The 19,911-nt window shown below is 42.4% G+C and overlaps 1 protein-coding gene across 1 annotated transcript; it reads right to left on the reverse strand.

The window, feature by feature from the left end:
* Positions 1-3,501: 3,501 nt before the first annotated feature.
* Positions 3,502-19,712, reverse strand: MPHOSPH10 (M-phase phosphoprotein 10). The gene is made up of 11 exons (XM_082851026.1): positions 19,613-19,712; positions 17,080-17,758; positions 16,374-16,528; positions 15,676-15,847; positions 13,317-13,458; positions 12,382-12,449; positions 10,803-10,940; positions 8,207-8,317; positions 5,350-5,457; positions 4,083-4,313; positions 3,502-3,724 (listed from the first exon to the last, which is right to left on the reverse strand). Exons 1-11 carry the CDS (start codon positions 19,699-19,701, stop codon positions 3,575-3,577), a joined length of 2,043 nt encoding a protein of 680 aa, XP_082707152.1. The 5' UTR covers positions 19,702-19,712; the 3' UTR covers positions 3,502-3,574.
* Between the last annotated feature and the right edge of the window lie 199 nt (positions 19,713-19,911).

Raw genomic sequence — 19,911 nt, forward strand, 5'->3', positions numbered from 1 at the left:
GAGGGACATTCTATAAAATAACTGGCCTGTATACTTGAAAAATGTTACAGTTAAGAAAGACAAAGGCTCAGAAACTGTTCCAGATTACTAGAAGCTAGAGATGTAACAACTAAATACGAGTGACCTTGGAATGACCCTGCACTGGGGAAAAGCACTATAAAGGATGTTATTGGGACAACTGACAAATTTGAATATGGACGGTGGATTGGATAACTGCACTGTGTCAATGTTAAATTTCCTGATTTTGGTGATTATACTGTGGTTATATATAAATGATTATTCTTATTCTTAGGAAATACATAATGATGTATTTAGAGGTAAAGGTCCATGATGTCTTCAACTTACTCTCAAACTGTTCAGAAAAAGAAAGAATAATAAAGCCAATGGGGCTAAATTTATTGGAATTTTCCTGGAACTTTAAAATATCAAAATTAAAAGCTAATTAAGGGACTTCCCTGGTGGCACAGTGGCTAAGAATCTGCCTGACAATGCAGGGGACATGGGTTTGAGCCCAGGTCCAGGAAGATCCCACATGCTGCGGAGCAGCTAAGCCTGTGCGCCACAACTACTGAGCCTGTGCTCTAGAGCCTGCAAGCCACAACTACTGAGCCTGCAAGCCGTAACTACTGAAGCCCGCACTCCTAGAGCCCGTGTTTCACAACAAGAGAAGCTACGGCAATGAGAAGCCCACACACCGCAACGAAGAGTAGCCCCTGCTTGCCGCAGCTAGAGAAAGCCCGCACACAGCAACGAAGACCCAACGCAGCCAAAAAAATTAATTAAAAAAAGCTAATTAAAAACGATACAGAAAATAAACACATAACAAAATGCTCAATCCCATTAGTAGAGAAACATAAATTAAAACCACACAGATTCATCGTATTATACCTACCAGAATAGCAAAAAAAAAATTTTAATTCCCCCCAAGTGCTGACAAAGATATGATTAAGTGCAAATTTGTACGACTTTGAGAAACAATGCCACGTTATCTTTTGGACTTCCTAGCCAGCAATTCTAAAGTACCTCAGAGGCTAGGGCCTACACTAGCACTGTGATGTTCAAATGGGATTATTCATAATAGTGTAAAACTGGAAACAAATGTCTTCAAGAGAATGGTTAAATAAAACTGTAGTATGTTCATACAATACTATGCAGCAGTGAAAATGAATGAATAGGATTATGGATAAATTTGAGGGATGTCAACAGAGAAAAAGCAACCTATCGATATAATATTCTATTTTCATAAAATTCACATATTAGGAAAATTAAACAATGCATTGACTATGGATATGTGACTATATGGTAAAACACAACAAATGCAAAGGAATGATAAATGTGAAATTCAGAACTGTGGTAATTCTTTACCTCTTTACACAGATGAGTGAAGCAGACAGTGCATTGTTTTGTTTTTAGGTAAAAGGTAATTTCACAGATGTTCTATTGTGCTTCTAATTTATATAGAAAATGAAATGTATGTAAATATTCTACCAGAATACACACTTCATAAAGTTAGGAACTGTCATCTGTTTCGTTCAGTTATAACCCTGGTACCTACAATAGTGTCTGGCACAAATCAAATATTTAGAATGAATATAATCTTTATATCAAATGTGATATTAAAGAAGCAAATGGATTGATATATCTCACCCAGATGTGGGGGGAAAATGTGGAGATAAGTGACTTTACTCTGCAAGTATCAAACTTGGACAGATAAAAATGAATCATCGCTCCAGGATCAACATCCTGATCCTGACAGATTATCATGAAACAAATAATCATTACGAGTTTGGGATTAAAATATACACACTACTACATATAAAACAGATAACTAACAAGGACCTACTCTATAGCACAGGGAACTATACTCAGTATTTTGTAATAACCTATAATGGAAGAGAGTGTAAAAAAAGAATATATATATATATATACACATATATGTAACTGAATCACTTTGCTGTACATCTGAAACCAACACAACACTGTAAATGAACTATATCCCAAGAAGTTAAAAAAATAATAATCAAGGGAAAGAGAACTAAGCTAGCCATGAGTGGGAACTGGAAAACTGTTTTTTGTTTTGTTTTGTTTAAATATTTATTTATTTATATGGCTGCATCAGGTCTTAGTTGTGGCACGCGGGATCTTCGGCTGCAGCATGTGGGATCTAGTTCCCCGACTGGGATCAAACCCGGGTCCCCCGTAGGGAGCGCGGAGTCTTAGCCACTGGACCACCAGGGAAGTCCCCAAACTGTTCTTAGGAAGAAAATAGCAACTCCTAGGGTCACTCCAATCACCACTAAAAATCCTGACACTTTCACTAAGGCTAGAGGGAGACCAGGTGGTTACTCCAACTGTTTTGTTTAGAAGACAAAGGCACAGTAGGGGAGAGAACTGTGTCCTGAATAAGACCTGAAACAAATGACAGTTCAGTACTGACTGGGGCACCCTGAGGGGCCAGCTTCTTTGTCAGCAGGACCGCAGATCACAAACCTCCAGGCTCCTGACGACTGTGACTGTCCCTTCGCTATTGCTTCAGCTTCAGCTTCGTTCTCATCCTCTACCCACATAAGGCTTAAGACATTTCTACCAAAAGCATAATGTGAGGGCTTCCCTGGTGGTGCAGTGGTTGAGAACCCGCCTGCCAGTGCAGGGGACACGGGTTCGATCCCTGGTCCGGGAAGATCCCACATGCTGCGGAGCAACTAAGCCCTTGTGCCACAACTACTGAGCCTGCACTCTAGAGCCCATGAGCCACAACTACTGAGCCCGTGAGCCACAACTACTGAGCCCATGTGCCACAACTACTGAAGCCTGCGCGCCTAGAGCCTGTGCTCCACAACAAGAGAAGCCACAATGAGAAGCCTGTGCACCGCAACAAAGAGTAGCCCCCGCTTGCCACAACCAGAGAAAAAGCCTGTGCGCAGCAACAAAGACCCAACGCAGCCAGAAACAATAAATAAATAAAATAAAATAATAAAATAAAATTTTTAAAAAAGCATAATGTGAGACCCTATCAGACAAAAGGTGGTCTTCCCTGGGTGGGAGGTTGAGACAGGGAGCACCCGGTGGTCGTGGAAGGCTCCAAGGACCGCCAGTCTGTCCTCCCAGCAAGCTCACCTCCTCTCACGGCCGAATCACCCCCATCCTCCTTCATCTGACAGGGACAAGACTCCCCAGCCTCCGCGAGCCTCTGCTCCCATGACATGAGATCACTTCCTAAGGGGAAGAATGTAAGGCACACGCATGGAAATCCCACTGTTCTGTGAAAGGATGACAGGGCAGTGGGAGAAGAAAATCAAGGCCTCTTGAAGACACGTGAGGACCTCTGCTGTGGACAGCTGGCTGTGATGGGGTTCCCAGCATGCAGGCCTGCCCCCTCACTGGCTGGGCCTGGGGTGGGCACACCGTGGGGAGGGTCTGGGAAGAGAGGTCCCGCCACATACCCAGATGAAGGCTTGCTCTTCTCAAACATCTCCATCCATGCAAAGAAAAGTTCTCAAAAATTTTATTACAAAACAGAACAATGACAGAATATAAGCTTACATGTTACTATTCACATTACATGCAAAATCTATTACAGCTTTAATTTATGAACAGAAATATACTGTTTTTTCTCCTTTTTCTTCTCTGTTCTCTTTGCATCATTTATTTGCATTTTTACTTGATCTTGTAATTTAGAAAAGAATGCTTGTGATGATTTTAAGGCTTTGTCTTTACCTTCATCCTGCAATTAAAAAAATACAAGTTCACGTTGTAAGATGTGCTTAAAGATGAAAAAAACCAAATGATTAGAACAGGGCATCAAAGTATAAATATGAAAAAGAACTAGACAAGAATATGAAAACTTACATCAGTTAGTGCAGATATTATATACATTTTACGCTGCAACAATGGTCTCACAATGTCAGGTGACCGTGAGGACCCTGCATTAGAAACCCGGCCAGTCCCCACGGCCTCTCCCGTCCCCTCCACTCCGCAGGTGGGCAGCGGTGGCTGGCTCGGCTACTCCGCCACCCGGATCACCTAAAGCTTGCCATCCGCTCCCCCTTCCCCCTCCAGCAGCTTTCCTGCCCCATCCTCACCTTTAACAGTGAAGCTCTGCCTGTCTTGGTTAGCTGTTTTAACTTCTCGGAAGCTACTGCTTTGGTGTATTTCCCTGCTCGGTCTGGGTTGCTCTTTTCAAGAAGTCTTCTCCGCTTTTCTTTCTCCTTTATTTTCAAATGCTTTTGATATTTCTTTTTCCTCCTTTCTCGTTTCTTGTCTGTAGCTGTTTTCTCAGCAGCTGTTTTTGTATCTCCAGCTTTATTTTTCTCCTATTGAAAAACAACCACAAACACACTCATTAATCTAAACTAACAACTCAGGAAATTAGAAGAGAAGCAACTCAATGGAATGTGGCTGATGGGCTGTACACCGATGGCCAAGTGAGAAGCAGAGCATCCCTGCCTACACTCTGAAGGGCTCTGGTCACTCAGCTCTCTAAGACCCAGGATGCGTTCTCTGACGGCGACAGTTCAGTCCCAACACTCCTTCACAAAGGCAGCCTGGAGAGCAGGGGTGTCTCCCTCCTGGAGAAGCATGGAGACCCCAGCCGGGGCTGCAGTCACCTGCCCGCAGCAGCCCAGCTCTGAGCTGCTGGCAGCCATGGGGGGCTGATGGCAGGAAACCTAGCTGGTGAGGGTCCATTTCCTCTGCCAGCCCAGCCTAGCAGAGGTGGCAGAGGCTCTGAAGGGGTGAGTGTGGGTGGAGCAAAGGGATGAGTGTGGATGGAGCAAAGGAGTGAGTGTGGGTGGAGCAAAGCAAATGAGCACAAAAAAGGAGGGCCATGCTGCCAGGTGCCAGGAGGCCGAGGCCTCGGCAGAAGCCACCATTACTGTGCAAGGCGAGAGCTCCCATGCTCACAAGGCAGGGACAGCCTGCATGTGGTATGTCCAACTCCTCCCAAGATCCAAATGCTATTACTGATAAGCATTACATGGATACAACACAAAGGGGGAAATGCTGATTAATATCAAAGGATTGCTAAATATATGCAGTTTGTTTTAAACCTAACACCTAAGCTAACAACCTCAAACTTCTAATATTCAAACTGAATTATAACAATATACTGATGTTGGATATTTACAATTAGCTTTTATAATATTTCTCAATCTGTATCTCACAATAATGCCTGATTACAGAAGACTTGTATTTGAAGATTCTATATTATTAATTTGATTACACTTGGAAACTGCTGAGCTATGTTGGAATAAAGACTACAAGCTCAAGAAAAACGAGCTTAAATGGAGATCTGACTAGAAACGACCAACTTATAGACAGAGATTTAAAGCTTCAACACTGGCTTCTCACCTTGACTTCCTCTGGGGCCAGGAGGGCTGCATCGCTGACACTCACTGGGGCGACCTCCTCCATGGTGACGGCTGGCAGATTCGACACAACTTTAATCTCTGGGACAGGCTAGAAAAGAGACAACACACTTAACAGGAAGTCAGAAGTGGTCCTCACATAAAATATTTAAACTGTGAACCTACTGAAGTATATAATACATACAATACTTCATGGAGATTATTTCTATACTTTTTCAGGACCTGTCTGCCATATTCAAACACACGTTCTTTCATCTGTTAGTAAATCATTTCCACCTGCCATGTAGGTGTATATTCTCAAACAATCCTATCCACCGTTTAACAGAATCTATTCGTGTCTCTAAGTGTTATCTTGCCTTTGGGTATAGGAAAAAAGCTCACTATAAGAAATACATGGAAAACGCTGCAAGGAAAGGTGCTTATTGGAACAACATGTTCCAGCAACTAAAAACAGATGTTATAAAGAGAAATATGAAATGATACTAAGTTGTTTTGGAAAATGAAGACAGTGCTGAAATAAACACAACCTACAAATTATAAAAACAGGAGGAAAGAATGCAACACTAACTGAAGGGCCATTTGTTTGTCCTTTAGTTTTTTTTTTATTCTTGAAAGAACTGCCCAAGGGATTCAGAAGTTACAATGGTTGCACCCCACTCACGGTAGTAAAAGGGCAATGGTCATGGAAGACTTACACTACTGCTCTGTACACTAGTCCTGCCCATCTTGACGCAGGGACAACGGGGTCCGCAGTGGAGTAAAGGATGAAGTGGGAAAGAGTAGGTGTCCTGAGCGAACATGAGACTGAGCCCCAGGAGACAGGGCTCTGTCCCAAAGCACAGTGCCATCCACCTCACAAGCTCATTTCCTATCACAGTCCTGCCCACGTTCCAGTTAACTAGGCAGATATGCACCCCAGGATCCTTCATAAGGAACAAAAACAAGCCCTGAAGACAACAGGGTCCTGGACTCCAAATAAGAGAAGAATGTCAGAGTGTGAAAGAAATCATCTCTCCCCCTGGACCACTGTTCATTTATTTATTAGGAGCACTGTATTCCATTCTACAATTTAAAGAGAAATATAGAGAAAATGGAGACAACCCAAAAAATAACAGAAACTGATGACTGGTTAACAGTCATGGAGATGACCTGTGAAATACCAACCTGAATATGAAAAAAGCAATATCAAGAGGAAGCTAGACCAGAAATGACATTTCTGACAAGGAAAAAAATAAGAAAGGCTTTTATACTGTGGCCCAAGATTCCAAGGGATGTCTGAGGACTTCCCCATAGCCGGCTCCAGGCTGGTGTGAAAACACAGCCGCAAAAAAAAAAAAACACAACGGTGGGCTTCCCTGGTGGCGCAGTGGTTGAGAGTCCACCTGCCGATGCAGGGGACATGGGTTCATGTCCCAGTCCGGGAGGATCCCACGTGCCGCGGAGCGGCTGGGCCCGTGAGCCATGGCCGCTGAGCCTGCGCATCCGGAGCCTGTGCTCCGCAACGGGAGAGGACACAACGGTGAGAGGCCCGCGTACCGGAAAAAAAAAAAAACAAAAAAACCCCCACACAACTGTGGGGCTTGAAGATGAGTAGTGAGCAATGACTCATCCACCAATGAGTGCACCTGTGCCATGGGGCTATGAGGGAGAAGGGCAGAGACAGACGCGAGAAGAGGAGGTGTCAAACCTGAGACCCTACAGATGGAAGAGCCCGGAGGGAAGGAAGGAGACCAGGGTGGCCGGGGAGCAAACCACGGGGACCAGAGGGATGGGAAGGAGTCATGTCCCGCGGGGCCTTGTAAGCAGGGAAGGGATCGCGTTCTCCACATGAGTAAGACCTTTCCACAGCACGACCTGCTGGCCGAGAAGGTGGAGACATCCCTCTCCTCTCTTCACCTGCTCACTATACACGGTCAGACCAAGCACTCTGAGACTCTCAAGATGGGCCCCACCACCAAAAACGTACCATCATGTAAAGGACACCAAGATTAAACAAAAACAAAGAAGCAGGTGATGACCAAATACTCACATAGGAAAAGTTACCTGACCATCAAAGGATCGGAAAGGACCTCGGAGGTCACCACCTCCTCTGTACAGACAGAACGTTAGGCAATCTGCCTACATCACGAAGCCACTGAGGGGCAGACAGACTCGGGTCTGACTCTGGACTAGCCCTTGATGCTCGACTTCCCACTTCCAGACAACACAAGTGACCTCCGGGGGCACCAGGCGAGCAAGCACCAGGAGGCTGGTGCAGCACGTTCTGCAGGCTCACAGAGGCCGCTGAGCAGGAGGGAGCTGCGGAGCAGATGGGCACTGAGCTGTCCGGGCGGGAGTCCCAGAGGCAGAGGGGGAACAGCACGCAGTGGGGAGAGCAAGGGCCCAGGAGTTAGGGCTCACTTCCTGCCCCGAAGCCTTGCTGTCCTCATCTGCAAAGTGGAAGGAGTAGTATCTGCCTCAGGTTCTGTGGGTTAAGAGTTAGTGGACATGACGGACCTCATCTGACAGGTGGCAGGTGCTCAATAAACGCCAGGTACAGACACCACACACGCTCCCAAGACCATCACACAAGCAACCAGAGACCAGACAAGGAAGAAGGGTGGGAACTGAGGAGACCCTGTGGCTAAGGTCAAGGGTCTGGCAGGGACCAGCAGGGTGGAGCCAGAACTGTCATGGGACCAGACACGAGCCTTCCTCATGGGAGGCCCTGCCTGTAATTTATGGGGAATTCCCGCAGGTTTGTATCCTGAAACCAAATAAAGCATGAGTCTCACAAAAGCTCAAAGAGGAATTACAATCACATCTGCTCTGTCTGTTCACTGAGATGTAAACACACTTACCGGCTTAGGGATGAAATGGAAGTTGGAGAGGGCATCCAATTTTAAGAAGAGGGAATCCATCATCTTCTGAATTTCTACGTGCTCTGGATTTTCTTCCTCTGCTGATTTTTGCTTAGGAAATAAGTTCAATGTTATCAGACTAAGCAGCGTCACAGGCATCACAGGACAAAACACTCAAGGCCGATAAGGGTATCACCAGTTTCTCGTCGCCAGGCTTCAGCTCCAAAGAAACATTCCAAGGCAAGATCGAAGTCACCAATACAAGGGCGGCGCTAGCACCCACCCAAGAAGAAATATGACGTGCACTTGAGAAGCTGTCGCAACTATATCACTAACATTTAGAACATACAGTTTAGTTCCCTTGATGTTTACTTCTGTCAGTAACTAAACTACTCCCACTAGGATGACTATTTAAAAAGAAACAAAACAGAAAATAAAAAGTATTGGCCAGGTTGTGGAAGGACCGGAACCCTTAGGCAGTGTTGGTGGGAACGTAAGATGGTGCAGGCACAGTGGAAACGAGTCTGGCAGTGCCTCCAAAAGTTACACAGAGAATCACCATAGGAGCAGCAATTCCACTTTTAGGTATATGCCCAAGGGAATTAAAGCAGGTACTCAAACAAGTACATGGACACACATGTCCATAGCTGCATTATTCACGAAAGGCAGAAACAGCCCAAATGCTCATCAACCGGTGACTGGATCAGTAAATCGTGGTACACACACAACAGAATACTATTCAGCTATAAAAAAGGGGACAAATTACAGACGCGTCACAATCCTGAAACATTAAGCTAAATAAAAGGCATCAGACACAAAAGGTCACAGGTTGTATGACTCCATTTACATGAAATATCTAGAGTAAGTAAATCCACAGAGAATGAATGCAGATTGGTGGCTATCAGGGGAGGGGTGACGAAAATGTTTTTGAATTAGATACAGGTAGTGGTTGCACGACACCATGAATGCCCCTGAACTGCTCTCTTTAAAATGGTTAATTTGTTATGTGAATCTCAACTCAATTAAAAACAAGAAACAAAGCAAAAAACAAAACTAAGGAGTTAATGAAGATTTTGTAAAATTATCCAAATATTCATTTGGATTGCAGGGACAAACGTATATGTAATTTGTTAAAGATTTTTCTGATTACATCACATTGGAAAAAATTGACAGCAGTTTTCATTCCACTAAGAAAAGGTAAATTTCACACTTCTCTTTCTCCATGCTCCAAATGCTATTCTAAGAAGCCAAAAGTTTTTGTTTGGTTACTTATTGATGAACCCATGAAAAACCACTATCACCACTACCACTCATCACTGGGAAGCAACTGGCTCTTTACCCCGGTTGCCCTAATGCCACAGACACACCCAGGTCTGTGTGTCCAGTGTCTGTCAGTGCCCCCTTCCAGCCACGTCCAAGCACATACTACTGCTTTTTACTCCTTAAACTTAACACATGTTTTAAAATCCTAACCACGTCCTTTGCCCTCATCCCAGGTTATATCTGTGAAACAATGCATCTGACATCCAGCATCTTCCTGACACACACAGATCTAAGGGTTAAGGTTCATTCACATGCTGTTTATCAGCACTCTGCTTATTACCTCCAGGGTAGCTGCTAAACTTCAGGAAATTCAGATCATCCTTCCTTGCCAGACTAACTTTTAATGGAATGAATGAGGCTAGGATTAGCCTAAATTGACTCCACACTCAAAAACTTGTGAACTGGCTGCTGATGTCCAAGACAGAAATAAAATTAACATTTAAAGACCTGATACGAGCTACATAATTTCATTTTTACCTCTCATGGTTACCAAATACTTTCTGTATTTACTGAATCTCCTCATAGTAGCTGGATTTTCACTAAGCATTGACTGAGGTTGTACACATCTCCCTTCAACTACCACCTCGGGTGGCAAGGCAGCCGGGAAAAATTTTAATTCAAATCCTTCCAGTTCTTCAGCTTCATGGTGGCATTAGGGCCCTATCTGCTGTTGCTGCCTAAGTGGCATTAATTAACACAATCTGGATGGAATCTTAAATGCTCTTGCAGGATAAAAATGCCACTTCATCCCCAGGCACATACTGACCACATTCCCAGCAAATCAAATGTGAAGGAATAATTCAATTTGTCATATTGGGAATACAACATTTTTGGAAATATGACTTTGTCCTATTTAACTAAAAGTATCTTTTTAACACTCTAAGTAAAAAGAAACAACAACCAAAAACTCACCAGACCTAAATACACGAAGGAATTCACAAATAATCTTATAAAATTTATCAACAACTTCTAAAGTACAAATGAGAAATGGTTTCTAAATTGTAGCATAATTGCTGGAAAGTTAATAATTAGCTGTGAAAGTATCAGGTGACCAATGAGTAACTGCAAAACAAATCCCCTCTGCCCCTGACACTCAGTGGGAACACTGCAGCCCCTCTACTCCTAGCAAGCTCTGTCTCACACTAAACAAGGTGACCCCAAAGTTCAAGACTTCGGTATTTCACACATTTCGACGAGCAGGTAGAACCTGCAGAGGTGGCTCTCCACCTCTCCTCCCTGAATGACAACGGCTTCGCCTTAGCAGTGTCCTTACCTGGTTAAGTTTGATGTACTCCTGTTCATAAATTTCAGCAAGGCTCAACTTACTCTTCTCATGGTCGAGTGTTAAACGCTTTTTATACTCATATGCATCCTCTTTAGGTTTTTCTTTACGTACGACATCATCCCAAGCCTAAAATATGAAAGACACACAGAACACAAATTGACAGATAAAATCTGTAACTTCTTTCTAGGCTCCCTTAAGAATCTTCCTCTGGAGGGACTTCCCTGGTGGTGCAGTGGTTAAGAATCCACCTGCCAGGACACAGGTTCGACCCCTGGTCAGGGAAGATCCCACATGCTGCGGATCAACTAAGCCCGTGTGCCACAACTACTGAGCCCACACTCTAGAGCCCGCAAGCCCCAACTACTGAGCCCATGCGCCCAGACTACTGAAGCCCGCGGGCTTAGAGTCTGTGCTCCACAACAAGAGAAGCCACTGCAATGAAGAGTAGCCCCAGCAGGCCACAACTAGAGAAAACCCGCGTGCAGCAACGAAGACCCAACACAGCCAAAAATAAATAAATAAATAAATAATATAATAAATAAAAAAAAAAGAATCCGCCTGCCAATGCAGGGGACATGGGTTCGATCCCTGGTCTGGGAAGAACCCACATGCCACAGAGCAACTAAGCCCGTGCGCCATAAGTACTGAAGCCCGCACGCCTAGAGCCTGTGCTCCGCAACAAGAGAAGCCACCACAGTGAGAAGCCCGTGCACTGCAACAAAGACCCAATGCAGCCAAAAATAAATAAATAAATTAAAAAAAAAAAAAAAAAGAATCCTCCGCTGGAATATTATCTTTCCAGAGTAAGCAAAAGCAAACTGCAGCAAAAAGGAAGTCATTTTCACCATTTGAGATGACTACTCAAGTCACAGTAAGTATTATGCAGAAAGGGCATCACTCAAGTACCCTTTTTTGTTTTAAATACGTCTCTCTCCTGGTTACCAACTTGAACTCCACAATTCCTCATCGTGGTTTGCTCAACAGTTAAGACAAGAGTTTGCTTCATTTCAACTTTAAAGATTTACTGCATACAGTACCCATCCTTCAAACCCTTCCTATTTTAAACAAACAAACACATGTTATAAAGCCATCTCAGGACTTCCCTTGTGGTCCAGTGGTTAAGACCCCTCGCTCCCAGTGCAGGGGGCCCGGGTTCGATCCCTGTTTAGGGAACTAGATCCTGCATGCCACAACTAAGACCCAATGCAGCCAAATAAATAAATAAATAGTAAAAAAAAAAAAAAAAAAAAAAAAGCCATCTCTTGGTGCACGTGTCATGTACCCAAGTTTTACTCTAAGTTTACAAAATAAGATCAAGTTTTAAACAAAAACTCTTTGGTCACCCCATTCTCCTCAGGCACGACACCCGTCTTTGTTGTGTGACGGCAGTGCCTCACACAACAAAGGGCAAGGACACTTCTGGTGTAGACTTAGGGCTTTTAAATGAAGAACTGATAGAACAAATATTCTATGAAAATAAAGTGTTATTCCTACTCCCAAAATATTCTTACATATTTCTAAACATTTCAGTGAATTTTGAATTAAGTTAAATTTCATTGTTACTGACCTGATCTTTTATCCTCTGCTTAATGATATCTTCTAGTTGAACAGTGGTTTCCTCTGTGATCACAGGTGCTAAAGGAAACAGGACATGTGCTCATTAGGTATATAGAAACTAAGCAGTGGTTCGAAAAGGGTGGTCCTTGAACCGCAGCATCACCCCCATCTGGGAACGCGTTAGAAATGCGAATTCTTGGGCCCACCCCACACCTCCTAAATCAGAAAGTGAGGAAGAAAAAGGGATACCTCTGTGTGTTTTAACTAGCCTTTCTGATGCTCCCTGCAATTTGAGAACCACAAAACTACAAAATACATACGGTAGCAAATGCTAACACTTTTAACCCATGCACCTGGGGACTTGCCCCCTCTTTTCCATTCTCTAGCACTAAATAAAACAGAAGTTCATTTTGAATGAATTTCTTAACGGGTACAAGAAAGAATTCAATGAGGTAATCAGGGTTCTGGCTGGAATCACAATTTAATCACTGGACAATGACAGCAGGCACTGTAAGCAGATCACTAGCAGGACTGATTATGGACTATACATTAGGCATCGCTAGGATATTAGTAATTCTTGGGTGGATTAATGGTATTGTGGCTGTACAGGGGAATGTCTTAGTTCTTAGAAAAAAATAAAAGTACTCAGGACTAAAGTGTCATGATATTGGCTACTTACTTTCAAATGACTCGGGAAAAAAAGTGCACACACACGGTCACACACATAAATGGGGGGAGAAAGCCAAATATAGCCAAAACTTAACAACTGTTGAATCCAGCTGAATGGCATACATATGTCCACTGTACTATTTTTTCAACTTTTCTATATGTTTACAAGTTTTTAAAATAAAAAGTTTGGGGAAAAGAAATATTACTCCAAATCTATGAGAACCATAGAAAAGGCACAGACACGAACAGTTGCAGGAGCCCGGTGGCCACACGCACCCATACGGATGGCGTGGTCAAAGTGCAGGGTCTCTTCTAGGAGGCTGTTCTCAGGCCGCTTCTGTGCTGTCACTTCCCCTTGAAGTTGCCAAGGTTTCTTTTCCAACAACTGTTTTTCCAAAGATGCAATTTTTTCATTCATCTAAGAGACAAAAAGAGTTACTACGTGTTTAGGGAAGAAAACTAGACTTACAGTTGAGTAAAAGCAACTAATATTTTTAATAGTGGGAGAGCAAGAAATGTACTGTTCCTGAACACAATTCTGTTTTGTCCTTGCCATCTTTTAATGATGCCAGTAGTGACCTCCTATTCCCGTCCCCTGAGGTGGGATGAGGAGAGGTGGATGACCTCTTTCCCCCACTGATTTGGAATGCCATGTTTATAATTTACTTACTTCTCCCAGCAGCATTTGGGTATATTTCTGGGCTCTGTTCTAGTCAAACGACCTATGTATTCACAAGCTACTATCAATTTTAATTATTAGAGCATTCCAAGACTAAGTAATTTTTTATTAGAACATCAATATTTGATGGAGCCTGACCCTCCTGACTCCACACCCACAATCCAAATTATGTCTTACTTCTGGAAAGGTGGCATCTATAATGACCTCACAGTGTATAAAATGCCAGCCTTTTCAGCTACCTTACTGAATTATTGTTCCTAATAGCTTTTCAATTCATCTGCTTGGTTTTTCTAGTATTCTCTGCTTTTACTACTTTTATTCTCTGCTTTTAATACTACTTTTCTAGTATTCTCTAGTATTTTCTAGTATTCTCTAGTATTTCTAGTATTCTCTATTCTCTAGAATTCTCTAGTATTCTAGTAAAGCATATTAATGCTTTCACTTCAGTTTTTCTCACCTCTTATCATTTTCTTTTGTAGCTGTCCTGGCTAAATAACACTTCTACAAGAATCTTAAGTAACAGTGGAAATAGTAATAGTGGTAGTGGGAATAGTCTTATTCTTGATTTTAAAGGGATGTTTCTAGAATTCTACCATTAAGCATGATGGCATCTTTTGGCTAGATGTGTTTGTATTTCACTAGAAGTTAAAAAAAAAATGAGGAATGGATATTGAATTTTATTAAATGTCATTTTTGACATATACGGAGGTGACCATATGGTTTTTCTCCTTAACCTATTATAACAAGTATTAAATTAATAGATTCCCTAATCCTGAATCAAGAGGATGAGGCCCACTTCGTTGTGGCAGCATTATTCTTTCATTGAGCTATTTTGGATTTTTGTATCCATATTCATAAGTGAGACTGTATGTGTTTTAATGTTACCTTTATCAGGTTTGGATATTCATGTTACAATAGCTTCACAAGAAAAGTCTGGAAGCTTTACTCTTTATATGTAGGAACTGATCAAACAGCACTAAATCATCTACTTCTTGAAGGTTTGATATAATTCCCCAGTAAAACTAAACCTGCTTCTCTTTTTTTTTTTTTTTTGCAGGGGTGTGGGGAGGGAAGGACACTAACTCAAGAACAAAGTTCACATTTTCTTTCCATTTTTTTTTTTCTTCTGGGAACAATCTGACCATCACGTATTTAACCTCAGATTCTCTTTTCTTCTTGGCTGCACCATGCAGCATGTGGGATCTTAGTTCCCCAACCAGGGATCAAACCCACAACCCCTGCAGTGGAACTGTGGAGTTAACTGCTGGACTGTCCAGTTAACTGCTGGACCACCACGGAAGTCCCCCCAGATTCTCTTTTTAAAATGATTCTTTTGATATCCTTGGTATCTTTGGTTATTTGCCTAGTCTCACTTCGAACTGTGTGATCTAATTTTAAGATAGTTAAATGATAAAAGCCAAATATTTGGAGTCAGGCTGTACCTACTATTTTCAAATAACACTTTGTTCGTCTGAAATTGTCACAAGGAAATAATTTTTATCGACTTTGGAAGATGTGTTTGAGATGGTATTAGTTAAAATTCTGGCTACCTGGCAACTCGCAGAAGCCATCTGAGATAGGCAGTATCCTTAAAAGCAGGTGAAAGAGTTACCAGGAGAGGCTCACAGGACAGCTAGTTAGGAAAAACATGCCCCAGGTATAAAGACAGCACGGAGAAAGAAAAGAAACAAGTTTTACAGACAGGCTCCAGATTGAAAGCCACAGCTTGGGAAATGCAGCATTGATTTTTGCAAACTAGTTGCTTCCCACATGGTTATCTCTATACAGGGTGCTACAGAAGGCGGCTGCAAGTTTTTTTTTTTTTTTTTTTAAGGACAGTTAAGTGTTCCACCAAAAAAACACAAAAAACAAAACAGGGTAGATTAGTTAGTAGTCTGTGATTTCCACAGTCATGTCAAGCATATGAAAAAATCCCTTAAAATTCCTAATTATTACCTTTTCCTGTCTTATTTCAAAAGAGGATTTGACTTCATCAGAGTCTTTCTGTATATTTAAGACATTTGTATCTTCAGTTTCCTCATCATCTGGCAAAGCAAAGGTCACTCTTTTCAAGGTTTCTTTGTGTTGTTTACTGTCTCCACTTTCTTCAAGGTCATTATCTTCATCCCTGTAAGACCAAAACACTTATGAAAGGAAACACACCACTTTCTGTTAGAAAAACAAAAAGAAACAAACTTAGTAATTTAAGTTCTTCTTTTGTAGATTTAATGCAATTAAATATTCAGAACTTCTATAGTCATTCAGTTACTAAGGAACAGAAGGAATTATTTAGGTGAAACAGAACAAAGTGTCCAATATACAGAAAACAAATTTTTCATCAATCTATAATACAAACTTATCTCACCAAAGTAACAACAGGGTATTTTTACTGACACAAAAAAACAAATCAGAGCTCCTGGTAAGAAGGGTTTGCGTGCTAGTGCCAGTGACGCTTAACTGCACTAGATCATCTCTGACGTCCCTTCAAATTTGGAGACTTTCCTCTGGCTATCCTGAGGTTCTCTGATCTTAGAGAATCTACTCTCTGATCTTAGAGAATCCCAATTCTTAGGACAATCACAGCTGACAACCAGGAGTACACAAATAGGATGGGGTACCTCCAGCTTACAGTGTAAAGGATTCAAAATACTCACATCTCAGAAAAGCTTTCTTCTCCTTCTTCAGCAATTTCTTCCTCTTCACTTGAAGCCAGTTCATCACCATCATCATGGACACTTGCTATGTCTTCATCACTTTCAACTGGATCAAAGAAATCTTTGTATTTCAGGTTTCTGGAACTTTTACCTGACTAAAACATAAATACTTTTAAGACCTTAAATCAAGGATAGAAAAATACATTAAATCATGCATAAATGTGTATGCATACTGTACAGGGGAAATTGGCAACTAAAAACACTACCATAAACCGTAAGAACTATTAGACCACAACAAACTGAATGGCAGTATAGATTGATTTATGACTGATTAGATAGAGCACGATATTCTTTTCTCTAAATCTTCTAACTACAATTATTTCCAAAATATCCCTGCCTAAATAAAGTATACAAATGCCTTCCTTTCACTCTTATTTCTAGTGTTTGATGAAAATCCATGTTTGAGGGAAAATTCTGAATCTCTCTAACATGTGTGACTGTGGTTCTGAAGCTACAAAACAAGTGTTCTGTGATAAGGAAACAATGGCTTTGGTTTAATTTTTCCAGTCTTTTTTTTTCAACTGATCTAAATATTTCACTTAAGCCCTGGTGAGTTTTGAAGTATTTTAAACCTCTTCTGGAGAAACAGAACCCCAACTAATTTGAGGAGGCAGAAAGAATGCTCTGTCCTCTCCCAAAACTTTACCTTAAGATCCTGATTTCCAAACAGTCCTCCGTCTTCATCGGAATCGACATCTTCAAAAAAATCAATATCCTCCTCCTCTTCATCACCTTTTTGTTCCTCTTCCTTTTCTATGTTTTCTAAAAAGTTCTCCATTTCAGACAGTTTGAAGAATTTATCATCTACTATGGACTTTTCTGTTGGTTTCCTAGGCACTTTGTTTTGCACCTTGCTCTGCTGTTCCAATTTGCTGATATCAAAGTCAAGATCAGAGTCCTCATCACTGAAATCTGGGCTTTTCCTCAGATCCAATTTGCTTGAGTTTATAGCTCTCTCATCCTTTTCAGGATCATCACCACTCAGGTCTGACACTTTCTCTTCCTCCTCTTCCAAATCTTGTTCTAGGTCCTCCTCACCACCGGCCTCCATCTCTGAGGCATCCTCTTCACACTCCTGCACCTCATTCTCTGAGAGAAGACTGATGTCTTCATCTTTAATGGCTTCACTAACTGCATTCTGGAAGTACTGTAAAATTGGTTCATTCTGCAATTCCAGTTGTTGCCAAATCTGCTCATCATCAAAATTATTTATCATCAGTCTTTGTAAAGGACTTCCACGTTTCCTGTCGTTCTCTAGTATTTTATTAAAGTCATAAAGTACTTTTGTTAAAGAAGTAAACTTTGATGCCAGTTCATCTTGAATGCTATTAAGGGGACAGGGAGGAGTTAAATTAGATTTATAATTATAGGTAACAATTTCACAGCACTCAGAATTTTTAAAAAAAGCCCAACTCTTGGGCAAAATCAAATTTTTAAAAAACTGAAGTATGGCTGATTTACAATATTATATTAGTTTCAGTGATTCAGTATTTTTACTGATTATACTCCATTAAAAGTTATTTCAAGATAATGACCAAGACAATTCCATTGCTATACAATATATTCTTGTTGCTTATCTATTTTATGCATAGTGGTTGGTATTTCTTAATCCCACACCCCTAACTTGCTCCCCCGCACAACTGGTAACTACCATTTTGTTTCCTATATCTGTGAGTCTGTTTCTGTTCTGCTATATAAATTCATTCGTATTACTTTTTAGATCCCACATGTAAGTGATAACACACAGTATTTGTCTTCCTCTGTCTGTCTGACTGACTTCACCAAGCATAATATTCTCTAGGTCCATCCAGGTTGCTGCACATGAAATGTCAATTTTAAGTATGTATAGATTCTGGCCCCCAACAGTGTATTATCTTGCCAAAGAACCACATTAGTATATAAAAGGTGTCAACCAAGTATCTGTGAATCTGCTATCTGGATTTCAGACAGGGAAACTGTGACAGATCTATTTGCCTAAAGATAGAAAGTGAATCTTAACCTTAAATTCTCAACTCTGCTAGATTACAGGCCACTCCATTCAGTCAGCCCATAGTCAACACTTGCTTTGGTAAGAGGGGTCAGAGAATACCTCTCTGAGGATGTGACATCTGAGATGATACCTATTTATAAGGAGACAGTCTTACAAAGCTGTGAAAACATGTACTCCAGGCAGAAGAAACAGCAAGAGCAAATTTCCTAAGAGAAACGCACTAGGTGAGTTTGAGGAGCAGAAAAATGATTTAAATTTATGCTTTGGAAAGAAGCCTGTCGAGGAAAAGGAATGAAATTAGCGTAATCAGGAGGCTGATGCAGGCATCCGGGCAAAGGATGCAGAACTGCGCTGGGATTACAGCTGTGAATACGGTGAGAAATAATCAAATTCAGGATAGTATAGTTCGGAGAACTAACTGACAGGATTTGCTAATAACTGGATGTAGAACTGAGAAAAAGCGAGACATCAAGGAAGTAGCTTAGTTTCGTGTCTGAAGGACTGGAAAGACAGAGGTGCTGCTCACTGTGACAGGGAAGGCAGGTGGTGAGCATGGGGAAAGGATCTCAGGGAGGGCAGAGGACAGGGAGCAAACAGAACCAACAGTTCATTTTGGATATACTAAATCTGCGATGCTTAGAGTGTATGGCTGTAGTTTCTGTGAGCCTCAAGGTCGGGTTTCAAATATAAATCTGAGAGCCATAATTTCCTAGATCTTTTCACAGTCTTTGAACAAAATACCACGAGCTCGTGCTGGGAAGGGAGACGAAAGACAGCCTTAACTCTCGAGAAGCTCAAGTCGTGGGGTAGATAGATAAGCGACAAGTTAATACTTTCAATTAAGTCTGATGAGTAAGTAAGCACTGGGTGCTCTGGGAGCACATGGAGAAAAGCAATCCACCCGGTGCGTCTGGCGGGGGCGGGGGGCGGGGCGGCAACTGAGGCCTCGGAACAGTAATAACCCAGTTAGTTTGATTTCAACAGCACACGACTGGGAGATCCACACTACACAGTTCTTAACCATCTAACAAAGTGTGATAGGCTAGGGGAGCGTAAACTACCTGAAATCTGAGGGAAAGGGAGCTCCCCTTCCCTTTGCCTTCCCCCTACTCTGGAACTTGCCGGGGGTCCGCAGCCCGCGGCCATGCGAGTCCTGAGCTGCACCAGAGCCCGGGCTCCGAGCACTTACGTGAGGAAGCATTCCGGGCGGTCGGTGGCTTTACCGACTTCCCTCAGGCACCGCTCCAGGGTCCGCCGACGCCACACCCGCGGGGCCATGGCTGACTGCCGCTCCGAACACAGCGCCGCATGCACAGGAGGAGACCCGCCCGGAAACCACGCCACAAAGACGCGCCCCGCCCAACTACAGCCGCTAGCCGAAGGTTCCGCGGCAAACAGGTTCCGGATCCACCCCCAGCCACAGGCCAATGGCAGCCCGAGAACTTTCACCAAGGAGTGCGTGGTGGGGGGGGCGAAGGGGGCGGGGCA

Source organism: Leucopleurus acutus, assembly GCF_964270905.1.
Source record: "Leucopleurus acutus genome assembly, chromosome: 1".
NCBI lineage: Eukaryota > Metazoa > Chordata > Mammalia > Artiodactyla > Delphinidae > Leucopleurus > Leucopleurus acutus.